At 51.8% G+C, this 13,855-nt stretch overlaps 1 protein-coding gene across 2 annotated transcripts; it reads left to right on the top strand.

Annotated features, from left to right (window-relative positions):
- Nucleotides 1-4,743: 4,743 nt before the first annotated feature.
- On the top strand, nt 4,744-13,314 carry PIGT (phosphatidylinositol glycan anchor biosynthesis class T). 2 transcript variants are annotated; one of them, XM_066387669.1, is made up of 12 exons: nt 4,744-4,957; nt 5,486-5,663; nt 7,280-7,407; nt 7,716-7,816; nt 7,955-8,041; nt 8,585-8,672; nt 8,779-8,876; nt 8,965-9,130; nt 9,755-9,955; nt 11,574-11,739; nt 11,863-11,946; nt 12,644-13,314. In XM_066387669.1, exons 1-12 carry the CDS (start codon nt 4,771-4,773, stop codon nt 12,894-12,896), a joined length of 1,737 nt encoding a protein of 578 aa, XP_066243766.1. In that variant the 5' UTR covers nt 4,744-4,770; the 3' UTR covers nt 12,897-13,314. The 2 variants fall into 2 exon arrangements, with proteins under 2 accessions (XP_066243766.1, XP_066243767.1); XM_066387670.1 differs by lacking the exon at nt 9,755-9,955.
- Nucleotides 13,315-13,855: the final 541 nt, after the last annotated feature.

The raw sequence follows: 13,855 nt of genomic DNA, 5'->3' as shown, positions 1-13,855 counted from the left end.
AAGTGAGACAACAGATTGCTGTCTTTCTTTCTCTTCCTCTTTCTAAAATCAAAGAAAAAAAAGGGAAAAAAAACCCAAATCATTCCACTCTTCCTTCCTACATCAAATGCCACCCACAGATCAATGACCTTCAGCCTAAATCCCAAAGCTCTTTGTGCCACCCAGGCTGAGTGACAGGGCTGCAGTCTTCCCATGGTCCCATCCTGCTTTCACCCCTGCAGGAGGCCATTGTAAGTGACAGTTCTTAAGTGCTTTTCCTAGCGCTAAGGAGAAACTTGTGGGAGTTTTGTGTTCCTTTTGTCTAAAAGCTTCTGTGTCCAAGTTGAGATCATCCACTAAGCTGGGTGAGGGCTCAGTCTCATGTTAAATGCTGTCGTTTCTCTGGGTTGCTTATGACTTTGCTGCACACAGTCTCCGTCCTCCGCCCTCTTGGGTCTTCCCTTCCTTTGGAGCAGCAAGGCTACACCTCCTGTCTGACTGTGGCTGAGCCTTCTGCTGGGCTGCAGCCCCAAAGCTCCACAGCTTTGCTATGCAGGGGTTCTCAGCTCCCGGGGTCACCCCTCTTCCCTCCAAGGTGAGTGATGAGAAGCTAGACTAGCTTGATTGCTGTCATCACATTAACAAACCTCTCAGTACCCTAGGCATGTGATGGGGTTTTGGGCAAGGAGCCTGCTCTGGGGAGCGGGATCTATCTACAGCCCTCTGGAGAGGTGGAATCGTTTGTGAGCCTATGGGGAGCCTTCAGTTCAGCTGCTATGAATCCAAGCCCTGCCTGGAAAAGTCTAGGGTCAGCTCAGACCCCAGGACCACTTCCTGGTTGGACAATAACCTCTTCTTCTGCCAAACCACAGGGGCTTGGCTGGCCTTCAGAGCCAGCATCTCCAGCTGCCTGTTTCTAGAGACGACACAGTGCCCTTGGAGATGGGAGGATGATTTGGAGCCAATTCCGAGGCAAGCAGCCCAGCTTTTAGTCTCTAAACCCCAGTGCGGCTGCTTCTGTCTGTTGTGTAGACTTACAGACTCTGGCAAGGAGGGAGGAAGACAAATTCGTTCTATAGAATCAATCCTGTGTGTGTGTGGGGGGGGGAGTAGGAGCGACCACAACCCAGGGGGTAATTCCCTAGAAGGCTCACACTGTAGCAGTCCCCAGGAGTGCACAGAACTTGATACTGTGAAGAGCATAGCAGTGTAGGGTGACATGGAGCTGTGCTACGATGTTGTCTTGTGTGTTTGTTCACTTGACATTACTGAGCACCTATGCTAGCCTCCTTGCTTAGGCAACAAATACTAAGGTGACCAAGTGCTCTTCCAGGAGCAGACACGGCCAAGGATAATGGAAGTATAATGTGAGCTATAGCATAAGTGCCCAGAGGACAGTGGCACAGTAGAGAGGGAGAAGGTGTCTTCTCTGGAGGGAGCTGGGTCTTGAATGATGAGGACAGGCAATTTCAAAAGGAAAGAGCATAGAAAAGCAAAATAATCATAATCATAGTGATAGAAACTACTTTTTAAATTTTTTAATTTTTACTTTTTCAACAGAGAAAAAGGAAGAGAGATGAGAAGCATCAACTCGTAGTTGCGACACTTTAGTTGTTCATTGATTGCTTCTCATATGTGCCTAACTGGGGGGGCTCCAGCTGAGCCAGTGACCCTTTGCTCAATCCAGCGACCTTGGGCTCAAGCCAGCGACCTTGAGCTTTAAGCTAGCAACCTTTGGGCTCAAGCCAGCAACCATGGGATCATGTCAATCTCATGCTCAAGCTGGCAACCCCACTCTCAAGCTGGTGAGTTTGCACTCAAGCTGGCGGCCTTGGAGTTTCTAACCTGGGACCTCAGTGTCCCAGGTTCATGCTCTATCCACTGCACCACCACTGGTCAGGCTTTTTTTGTTTTTTTAATTTTGAGGTTGATAGTGTAGCTTCTAGTCCTGGTTCCATCATTCAATGTGATCTTAAATAATTTTCTGTTTCTGTATCTCAGTTTTCTTGTCTCTAAATGGAGATAATAGTACCTACCTCAAAGCACTGAGTAAATGTTATTAAGCAACTTACTACATCCCAGATCCTATATATACACAACTTTTCATCCTTACTACCCTGAAAGTAGATTTATCCATTTTACAGAGGAGGAAAAGTAACACTTATGCTCATATAGATTAAAGGCTGGTGTGGAGATTTGAACCCATATCTGACACCCAAACTCACGGCCTTCTTTCTATTCCACGTCTAGTGGGACAGAAACATTGGATGTAAATTGAATAAAGTCATAATTAGATAAAGACAATTTTTGACACTCCCTCTCTGCTTGCTTGCAGACCAGAGGTATATCTTAGCAGACCAGCCTGACACCAAACTTGGCTCTTTCTAGAAGTATGGTTGTCAGTTTTACCAAATGACTGTGTGCAATATTCTTCATGAATGTGTTCCCTATAGGGCATTGGAAACCTAAAGGAGAATACTGGAACCCCTACAAATACTAATAAAACGGCAAACCAGCCAGTAAAAAAGAGGGGAGAGGCCCTGGCCGGTTGGCTTAGTGGTAGAGCGTCGGCCTGGCATGCAGGAGTCCCGGGTTCAATTCCCGGCCAGGGCACACAGGAGAGGCGCCCATCTGCTTCTCCACCCCTCCCCCTCTCCTTCTTCTCTGTCTTTCTCTTCCCCTCCTGCAGCCAAGGCTCCATTGGAGCAAAGTTTGCCCCCCCTTCCTCTCTGTCTCTCTCTTCCCCTCCCGCAGCCAAGGCTCCATTGGAGCAAAGATGGCCTGGGCGCTGGGGATGGCTCCTTGGCCTCTGCCCCAGGTGCTAGAGCGACGCCCTGGAGGGGCAGAGCGTCGCCCCTGGTGGACGTGCCCGGTGGATCCCGGTCGGGCGCATGCGGGAGTCTGTCTGACTGTCTCTCCCTGTTTCCAGCTTCAGAAAGAAAAAAAAAAAAAAAGAAGAAGCTATATGGATGTCCAATAAGCACATGAGAAGATGCTCAAATCATCAGGTACCAGGGAAATGCAAATGAAAACCACAATGAAATACCACTACATGCACTCCCACATGACTAAAACAAAAAAGTCCAAGAATTAAAAACAAATGCTGACCAGGAACTCACACATTGTTGGTACAAGTATAAAATGATACATTTTGGAGAAAGGTCTGGCAGTTTCTTATAAAATTAAACATACAGCGAATCTACTCTTTACTATTAAGTATTTACCCAAGGTAAATGAGAAACATGTGTCTGAAAAGTAAACTGTACAGCAGTCTAGTTCATAATAAATAAAAAATTGACAGAACTAAGGTGTCCATGAATAGGAGAATGGATAAACTATGATATATTCATATCATGCAATACTCCACCACAGTAAAAGGAAACTGCTGATACATGCAAGAGCATGGGTAATTTTCAAAGACCTTGCCATGAAAGAAGTCTTGCACAAAAAAGTATACATACTATATGATGATTTCATTTATATGATGCTCTAGAACAGATGAACTTATTCTGTGGTGAAAAATCAGGACAGTGGTTGCTTCTGGAAGGTGGGAGGGGCAGGGATTGATTGTCAAGGGGCATTGGCCGACTTTCTGGGGCTCCAGGAATGCTCTATATCTGCACAGGCATTTGGGTACACAGGTGTTTGCATTTGTCAGACTCAGTGAACGTGCACTTCAGTGTTGTACATTTTTTTTTTGTATTTTTCTGAAGCTGGAAACGGGGAGAGACAGCCAGACAGACTCCTGCATGCGCCCGACCGGGATCCACCCGGCACGCCCACCAGGGACGATGCTCTGCCCACCAGGGGGTGATGCTCTGCCCCTCCGGAGCGTGGCTCTGCCGCGACCAGAGCCACTCTAGCGCCTGGGGCAGAGGTCAAGGAGCCATCCCCAGCGCCCGCCAGGGCCATCTTTGCTCCAATGGAGCCTTGGCTGCGGGAGGGGAAGAGAGAGACAGAAAGGAGGGGGGGGGGTGGAGAAGCAAATGGGCACTTCTCCTATGTGCCCTGGCTGGGAATCAAACCCGGGTTCCCCGCACGCCAGGCCGACGCTCTACCGCTGAGCCAACCGGCCAGGGCCCAGTGTTGTACATTTCATTGTATGTGAATTATACACCAAGAGAACTGTAAACAAATATTGAACTCTAGATAATGACATGCATGCTGAAATATTTAGGGGGAAGTGTAGTTATGTCTGCAATTTACTTGGAAATGCATTAAAACATACGACGAATTCATGAATTTATAGACTGATATATGATGAAGCAAGTATAGTAAAAATGTTACTGGTGGGATCTAGCTGATGGGGAAACAGGTGTTCACTCTTTCTACTTTGGTGTATGTTTGAAATTTTTCATAACAAAAGGCCCAAGTATTTGGGGGTTTGCATGAAAACTCTGCCAGGAGGAGCCAGCCAGTCTTAGGACATTAGCTGAGGGAGGCAGGAGCAAAGCCCTGTTACCTCACAAAATTAATTTACCTTTTCCAGTCTGTTTCCTCAACTAGCAGTGGTGGCAGTCAGTATTATTAAGCACTTTCTCGCGCCTGGGAATAATTCAAAATTGAATATCCTCAATCCAGCCCCCAACCACACCACACGCCCACTGCCCGCACTACCTTCCCAGAGCCCCCTTTAATTCTATAACCCTGAAGGGCCCGGCCTGGCTGTTGCTCTGGCAACCGCACCCGGTTTCCGGTACGGCACAGGAAGTGGCTTATCATACTCTCTTCCTATTGGAGACCGGTCTCTCGTGGGGGCGGGTACTGTAGAGGGGCGGAAGCAGCCGCAGCATGGCGGCGGCAGTGCCGCTCTGCCTGGTTGTGCTGCTGCTTCTGGGGCCGGGCAGCTGGGGCTATACAGAACCCCCACGCGACAGCCTGCGGGAGGAGCTCGTCATCACCCCGCTACCTTCTGGAGATGTAGCCGCCACATTCCAGTTCCGCACGCGCTGGGATTCGGACCTGCAGCAGGAAGAAGGTGAGAGGACGAGACTGGCCGGAGAAAGATAGCTGTGGCACCTGCTAGGAGTGGGTGAAGCAAGCCTTGGGGGGCGAGGCCTACCTAGTCCCTGGGTGGCGTTCAGGCCCGTGGCCGTGGAGCCGAACAAAGTGGGGCCATGGTGGAAGAATGAGATAGTTATTAAAGAACCCCATTGTACGGTTGGTGAGACTAAGCCTCCGAGATGGGCAGCGACTCCTAGTCCAGTGCTCTTTCTGCAACTTCAGGCTGCCACTCTAAACCTCGAGTTAGAGCCCTCTGTCCACAACACTAGTGATAATGTTGACAGTTACCATTTATACTGGGTGCTAAGTTATGTGCAAGATTACTAGGAAGAAATTAGGGGCGTAGAGAGGTAAAGGCACTGGTTCAAGATCACATCTCTGGTAAATGAGTCTGGTCTGGAATTAAGATCTTTCTGACGCCCGAGTCTGAGGTCTACTGCTTCTTTGGGGTGGCTGAGAACCCTTTCTCTGGGTCATCTCTCACCTGCTCCTCCTTCTCTAGTTTCTCATTATAGGCTCTTCCCCAAAGCCCTGGGGCAGTTGATCTCCAAGTATTCTCTCAGGGAGCTGCACCTGTCACTCACACAAGGCTTTTGGAGGACTCGGTACTGGGGGCCACCCTTCCTGCAGGCCCCATCAGGTGCAGAGCTCTGGGTCTGGTTCCAAGACACCGTCACTGAGTGAGTGCCCGCCTTGAGGCCTACTGCAGGCCATGGAGGGAATGTGGCAGGGGAAGGTGTTGTCATATTGCCACTGCCCTTGTGGGCAGCAGTTGTAGCAGGCAGAAATTTCGTGGCGGGGAGGTGTGGGTAAAGCTGCCTTGGATGTAAGAAATAATTTACCTCTGAGTGGCATGCTTTACTTTGTTGAATATACTTCCTTCCCCTACTACTTCCAGACCTCAGGTAACACATGCCTATCTCTGCAGGGGCAGATAACAAATACCATTGGTGGGCTAGAATTGATCTATAAGATGTCAGATCTCCATAGTAGAGGAATTGCTTTTGTTTGGGAGGGGATGGGACTAGGTGCTGCTGTTGTACCACAATTTCCTCTTAATTCCACTATGAGAAATAAATAGTAGAAATATGATAAAAAAATTCTTTTAGGGGAATAATAGGGAGCAGTGGGGACTATGGCAGGCTAGAGAGCTTGCGAGGACAGCTGCCACTCATCCCCTGAGGGTTATTGCCATGGCAGTAGAGCCCCACTGTTGTAAGATAGTCTCATTTTTAAAGAGGTACGTGAAATCTAGATTTTATTGTGAAAATCGACAAATTTAAATATCAGCAGGGAATTTAAAACTCCAAGACATGCTGTGGGGGTCAATGTTGTGCACAGCAAATGAAATGTGGTTCTGGTTTGGGTAGAGCTTTTGGGCTTTAAGGGTACAATCTTTATTTGAGGCTTACAGCTTAGAGCAATTGAAAAGCTCTGAACAGAGGATTATGGAAAAACCCCAGGACCCACTGAGGTGAATGAGGACCAAGCCGTGACGCCCCAGATTTGCCGAGGCTTCTGCCTGAACGCTGGCCCCTTGCCTTTTTCTTCATTTTCTTTGTTACCACTGTCATAATTGCCTATGATATGGAGCTGATGTTTAGATTTCTAGCTTTATGCTGTCTATGGTTAATATAGAGAACAAATCTGTTTTGATACTTCTCTAAGGGAATAACATCTAATTTAATTTTATGGGATTTAAAAAAAAATGCTAGAATGGTGGTTTATCCTTGTTCAGTCTTTATAGATGTAAGACTTCCCACCCTGAAGGTAGCACCAGGACTTACTTGCTTGCCCTGGGCATCTACAGGAATGCTTTTTTGCACAGCTGAGCGTTTTCAGCCTCTGAGATGTGGAGCACTTTACGTGGTGTTGTGAAACACACATGGGTGACGCAGACTCGCGCCTGTCCTCAGGTTGCTTCCAGCCTGGTTGAGGAGAAACGATACTTAGAACAAGATGCTGCCACACTAGCCATTTCCTAGGAGGGACCCGAGGAGAGGCTCGATGGTCAGATCCGCTGTGGCACAGGTGGAGGCTGTGGTTGAGGAGCGCAGGAAAGGCTTCCTGGAAGAGGGAGCCAGGTGGGCAGAGGGAGTGAGTGGGGCATCCCCAGGCAGGAGGAGGAGGAGGAATCACCTGAGCAAAGGCCTAGGCGGCGGCAGGGGCTGAGCAGGCCAGCGATGCGGTTCCAGCTCGGCAGCTGACCAGTCGAGCAGCGTGGCAGCCACCGCGCAGGCTTTGGGAAGGGAGCAGGGGCAGCCCCGGATGGTGAGTGGGCTTGTGTCTCCGTCAGTGTGGATGAATCTTGGAAGGAGCTCAGTAATGTCCTCTCAGGGATCTTCTGCGCCTCTCTCAACTTCATCGACTCCACGAACACGGTCACTCCCACGGCCTCCTTCAAACCCCTGGGGCTGGCCAACGGTGAGAAGTCCCCAGGCCCTTTTCTTCTCGTTACCACTTGCCCAAACCTTTGCCTCCCTTCCCCTCAGCTTCCTCTTTCCTCAGTGGGACCAGGTCATAAACCCCGTGGGTGTGCAGGCCCCAGAGGCTTCCCAAGACAGCTGTCTGCATTGCCTTCTCCCAAGGGGAGGAGAGGGTCCCACTTCCAGCTGGGACAATTAGCTAGGGAGGTGTATGGGGAGCAGGAGGGGTCGCCCCCATCACTGGAGTGTGGGTTCTGAGGAGTGGGGCCCCCAGGCCCAGCCCAGACAGACTTCTGTGTCCCTTAGGCACTGACCACTTTTTCCTGCGCTATGCTGTGCTGCCACGGGAGGTTGTCTGCACTGAGAACCTCACCCCGTGGAAGAAGCTCTTACCCTGCAGTTCCAAGGTGAGACCAGAGTGGTCAGAACGTGGGTGGGAGCCCCGGAGAGTGGGTGGACTTGGCAGATGCCTTTCCACTGCCAGTCAGCCAGGTGTACTGCCTGTGTCCAGGGCACTGACCTTTCATCTCTTCCGCCTCCTCCAGGCAGGCCTCTCTATGCTGCTGAAGGCTGACCGCTTGTTTCACACTAGCTACCACTCCCAAGCAGTGCATATCCGCCCTGTTTGCAGAGTAAGTCGTAGGAGATGGGGGTGGGCGCCACCCAGAGGCTTTGAGAGAAAGTACAGGTAAAGCGCGTAGCCCAGGGTCTCAAGGACTGAGCCAGCAGTAAGCGGTAGATAGTGGTGATTTCTCAGGGCATTGGCCACGCACCAAGGAAACCGAGTGGTTGCCTGGCAAGCATTCAGTAAGTCTTTGTCGTGGAGCAGAGTGGTTCAGAATAGCTATGTGGGTACACCTGCTGGCTCAGTCACTCACCAGCTGGCATGACCTTGAGTGAATCATTCTGTTTCCCTGAGCCTGGTTTCCCATCTGTCAAGTAAGAGTAATAGTTGTAGTAGCTCCCACGGTTGTTGGCCACAGTTCATCCGACTGATGCACAGCAAGCTGCTGGCACAGGGTGTGACACGGGGTCAGGTGTTCAGCAGTGAGTAGTAGCAAATCGATGGATGGGAAGATACATAGTAGAGCAGGGACCGAGTCCAGGTAGGAGTCCCCGAGGCTCTGTGGTTGGAGTGATTTGGCCTCATTGCTCCTGTCTGGCCCCTGTGGTAGAATGCTGTCTGTACCAGCGTCTCCTGGGAGCTGAGGCAGACCCTTTCCGTTGTGTTCGATGCCTTCGTCACAGGGCAGGGAAAGAAAGGTAAGCTACCATGGCAGCTCACCGCTGCTCACGCATTGCCAGCCCCGCCCAATCTGCAGACCAGGCCTAGTCCCAGCCCCTGCTCAACCCTGCTCTTGCTCCTCAGACTGGTCCCTCTTCCGGATGTTCTCCCGAACCCTCACGGAGCCCTGCCCCCTGGCTTCAGAGAGCCGAGTCTATGTGGACATCACCAGCTACCGCCAGGTACCAAGGGCTCCATCACACACATTGCTTCCCCTCAAGGCCATCCTGCCCCTCTGCTCACTGCTCAGCCCTGCCCCTGTGTCCCCAGGACAATGAGACATTGGAGGTGAACCCGCCCCCGCTCACCACGTACCAGGACATCATTCTGGGCACCCGGAAGACCTATGCCGTCTACGACTTGCTCGACACGGCTGTGGTAAACAGCTCCCGCAACCTCAACCTCCAGCTCAAGTGGAAGAAACCCCCGGAGAACGGTGGGTGAGGGTAGGCCACAGGGGTTGAGATGCCATCTCCTGGGGAAGTCTCACAGTGCTGCCTCATCACCACGAGATACGGCTTTTTAGACCCAGATCTCTAGAGTTAGCCACCTGGTTCTAACTCCATTTCTCCCAAGCTCTCTGACCTTGGGCAGGTTCCTAACCTCATCTGGAAAATGGGGATAGTAATACCTAGCTGATGGGATGAGACAGTTAATGTAAAATATGAACTTTGCCATGTAATCATTAAACCAATAATTTTTGAAGACAGAAGATTCACTGCATTTGAGAAGCATGTCTGCTAGTTGAGGCAGACGTCAAACAACTGCCGTTGTGTTCGATGTTACCAAGGAAAGTGCAGAATATCATGAGAGCATCTGGTTTGGGTTAGAAGGGGCACGGAGCTCAGCGCAGAAGTGTTCAGGAAATAATAGTAATCCTAGTATCGCTGTGAGCTGGGCAAGATGGGGTTGATTCACGAATGCAGGTTTCCCAGTTCTGACTGCAGAGCCCCTTCCCGTCCCCTCCCTGGCTTTGAGACTCTGAGTGTGGCCCGGGGGCTGTGGGTGGGAGTGGCCCTTCCCTTCAGCAGCTGCTGACCGCTGACTCTGGTCTGCGCAGAGGCCCCGCCGGTGCCCTTCCTGCACGCGCAGCGGTACGTGAGCGGCTACGGGCTGCAGGCCGGGGAGATCAGCACGCTGCTCCACAACACCCACCCGTACCGGGCCTTCCCCGTGCTGCTCCTGGACACCGTGCCCTGGTACCTGCGGCTGTACGTGCACACCCTCTCCATCACCTCCAAGGGCAAGGAGAACAAACCGAGTGAGAGCCCGGCCCCCTCCAGCCCCCCTGCCCCTGCGCACCCCACCCTCTGTCCCTCAGGTCCCCAAGCCGTCTTTTCTCGGGGTAGTTAGGAAGTCCACTCCCCAGTAAAGCTACACAGGCAGGAAGAGCTAGGAATAGTTTGACAGATGGAAAGGGGAGTCTCTCCAATGCCAGGGCGGAGGCACTTGTGAAGCAGAAATAGTTAACACACATAGTACTGGTGATTCCCACTAAGCCCGGAGGAGGGCAGCAGTTTCCCTTTCTCACTGGCTGCTTCCTGGCGCTCTGGGCATAAGCTACTGTGATGATTCACGGGCTCTTTCAGGTAGAGAAGGGTTAGCAAGAACCACAGGATTGTTGCGAACAAAGGGAATAACAGACCTGGAGATGGTTTCTGCTTCCTTAGGAGGGAAGATGTTCTGTTCCCTCCCTTCAGAAAGGACTTCTTAGGAAGCTGTTACCGCACACCCTGGAGGCCAGACTTACCCTCTCTCTCCTGGAGACCCTGTCCTTCCAGCCTGCATTAATAGTGTTATTTGTTTTCAGCACCACAACTCGTACCACCTTCAGAGCATCTGCTTTGGACGTCCTACCTATGAAATTTTTAGTTTTTCTGTTTTGTTTTGTTTTTACCTTTTGCTCTGGAAAATTTCAAACACACCCAATGGGAGAGTGTAGGCAGCTGCCGGTGCCCAGCAGTCCCCGCGGCCCCAGTTTCCCCTCAGTGTTGTTTCCTCTCCCCCCTCTTTGGTTATATTTCTGCTGGAGCGTCTTAGAACAGGTCCTAGACGTCGTGCCTGTACACCTTTAAACATTCAGCACAGGTCTCTAACGGACAAAGGGCTTCAAAAACTATGGCCCATCGTTACCATCCCAGTGGTCTGAAAAATAACTTTTTATAATTGCTTTGTTTGACTTGGGATCTAAACAAAGTCCTCACTTTGCGTTTGCTTGATGTGCTCTTTAGTTTCTCTCTTTTTCTCTTCTTAATAGACCTTTTATTAAAAGAGTAATCTTAAGTTTATAGAAAAATGGAGCAGAAATTACAGTCGTTCCCATGTACGCCCTCTGGCCCCGCCCACAGCTCCCGCTGTTATTAACAGCTTGCGCTGGTGTGGTACTCTGAAGGCTCGTAATCTGTAACAGTTCCCATTCTTCCTTTCTTTTTTAAAAAATTTATTTATTGAGCAAACTGACTCATTTGTTGTACAGTCAGCGCTTAACATGTTCCTCCATCCCCCATGTTTCTTGGGTGTTGGTGGCTGGTGTGGAGACTTGATTAGATTCAGGTCCCCTGGTTTTGGCAGGAAAGTGGCCTGGGTGGTTCTGTGAACTTCCTGTTGCATGATGTCAGGCACCTGATGTCTGCTGCCCAGTTTTCCTGATGTGAAGGTTGATTAGCTGTCTGCCTGGGTGCCTGGGACGGCTGCCCTGGAAACATCTTTTCCTTTTTAGAGGCCCTGCTCCCTTCCCTGAGCCAGCCTGGCTTGTCTGCTCCGGAGCCCGCTCGGGCGCCCAGGTCTGGCCTCAAGGCCTCGGTAGGTGGGCAGGAGGTGCAGGTCGCCTGGCCCCAGGAAGGAGGTATGGGTGACGCTCGACCCTTGCCTGTCTTCAGGTTACATCCACTACCAGCCTGCCCAGGACCGGCTGCAGCCCCACCTCCTGGAGATGCTGATTCAGCTGCCAGCCAACTCTGTCACCAAGGTCTCCATCCAGTTTGAGCGGGCGCTGCTCAAGTGGACCGAGTACACCCCGGACCCCAACCACGGCTTTTATGTCAGGTGGGCTCTGCCCCCCATTGTGCTGCCCCCGCCCTCCTGACCCCCCTTCTCTGCCACTGGCCCTGGGGGGGGGGGAGCCAAGAAGGAACACGGCTCACGGAATGCCCACCTGCTTCTCTGCAGCCCGTCAATCCTCAGTGCCCTCGTGCCCAGCCTGGTGGCCGCCAAACCCGTGGACTGGGAGGAGAGTCCCCTCTTCAACAGCCTGTAAGTGTGACCTCAGCTGCCTGGTCTGGGTGGGCGTCAACACAGATGACCTGGGACAGGCAGGGTCGGCTGAGGCTAGGTGTTACCTCTCCTCAAGCAACGTGGAGGTTTAACCCAATCCTAATGAAAGTCCCAGTGGTCTTTAATATTTGTGCAGCCTTTAGAAAATGATTCTGAAGTGCTTCTAGAAGAATGAATAGGTGAGAAGAACAGTATTTACAGCCTACATTAACTCACTGATGCTCTTAACAAGTATTTCCTTGAGCACTTACTGAATGCCGGAAATTCAGAGAGCACTGGCTGTCCAACATTAAACGAAACAGACGTGCCCCTGCTGGGCCAGCGCTCACAGTCCCAGGGAGTGTCTGTTCTAGGGAGCAGGGGGGCCCGAGGCGGTGCAGGAGTTTCTGATGGGTGGTCCAGGAAGGCTTCTCTGAGGAGACGGCCTTTAGGCTGAGACCAGGAGGCTGAGGAAGAGGCAGCCAAGCGGAGGCAGGGCCCCTTCCTCTCCCGCAGTACAGGACAGCTCTCTCAGGGTTATGTGTTGAGCCTTCATCTGAGAAGTCTTCTGTTGAAAAGGCTTGGAGACTGAGAAAACCCTTAACCTTTGAGCACTGGCCCGGTGCAGCCCCAGGGAGGATGGGGGTGAGATGAGGAGAAAGGGGGTCCTGCCTCACCGCTCCTTCCTGACCCCCAGGTTCCCGGTCTCCGATGGTTCTAGCTACTTTGTGCGGCTCTACACCGAGCCGCTGCTGGTGAGCCTGCCGACGCCGGACTTCAGCATGCCCTACAATGTCATCTGCCTGACGTGCACGGTGGTGGCCGTGTGCTATGGCTCCTTCTACAATCTCCTCACCCGCACCTTCTACATTGAGGAGCCCAAGACCGGTGGCCTGGTCAAGAAGCTGGCCAACCTCATCCGGCGTGCCCGTGGTGTGCCCCCGCTCTGAGACCCGACCCCGTCCCAGCGGGGGATGCCGCTTCTCTGGGCAGGCGTGGCGGTGGCCCCAAGGACTGCTCTGCTGCTGGTTCTCGCTCGAGTTGGCTCTTGAACCAGACTGCCCCTGGACGAGGCCGGGGCCTGGAGCCACACTGTGCAGTACAGTGGCCATGAGCCAAATGTGGCATTGGAATGTAAATTAATTTAAATGAAAATTTCATCTCGGCTGTACTAGCCACATTTCGAGTGCTCGGTAACCACAAGGGGTTCAGTGGCTGCTGTTTTGGGCAGTACGGAAAGATGTTTCCATTGGTGCAGAAAATCCTATCGGACAGCACTGGCCTGGATAATGGTGGCTGGAGTTTGTGTCCCTGGGTGGTAGATGGGACTTCCTGGTTGTGGAATAAAAAGTGGCTGCTTCCTTGGTTCTTTGCCTCCTGTCTCCCGAGGCCTGGGAAGAGCTGGGGACTTGGGCTTGTTTGCCGAGTGCCTGAACAGGAACACCTACCTCCTAACAAACTGAACTCCCACATCACTCCCGCCTCAGACAGTCTGCTTACTCGTCCCCTCCAGCCTCAGCAGACAGCAGTTCCCAGAACTCCCCAGGCTTGGCTGGGAGTGTTTATGTAAGCACACCCATAGCCATGAAAATGAATCATTCTCTGCCTTCTTTAGGGGCCCTGAGAACTGGTCCCCCTCACCAAGAGTAGACTTGGAGAGGCGGCAGAGCTGTGGGTGGTGGTTTTCTAATGGAATTGTTCACCACAATTATTTGGGGCTCTTGTGAAAATAATGCAGATTCCTGGGGTCCAGACCACAAGGATTCGGTTGATCTGGGTGTAATCCAGGCTTGGAATTTTTATCAGGCTCCTCATGATCTTGTGTTGTATGTGGCTCTTCGACCACCCACAGGCTTTGACGCCAGGCCCATTGCATTGAAGCCTGCCCCTGCCCACCTCCCCTCTGGTT

Source organism: Saccopteryx leptura, chromosome 5 (assembly GCF_036850995.1).
Source record: "Saccopteryx leptura isolate mSacLep1 chromosome 5, mSacLep1_pri_phased_curated, whole genome shotgun sequence".
In the NCBI taxonomy this organism is placed as follows: domain Eukaryota; kingdom Metazoa; phylum Chordata; class Mammalia; order Chiroptera; family Emballonuridae; genus Saccopteryx; species Saccopteryx leptura.
This window is presented reverse-complemented; position numbering and strand designations above follow the sequence as displayed.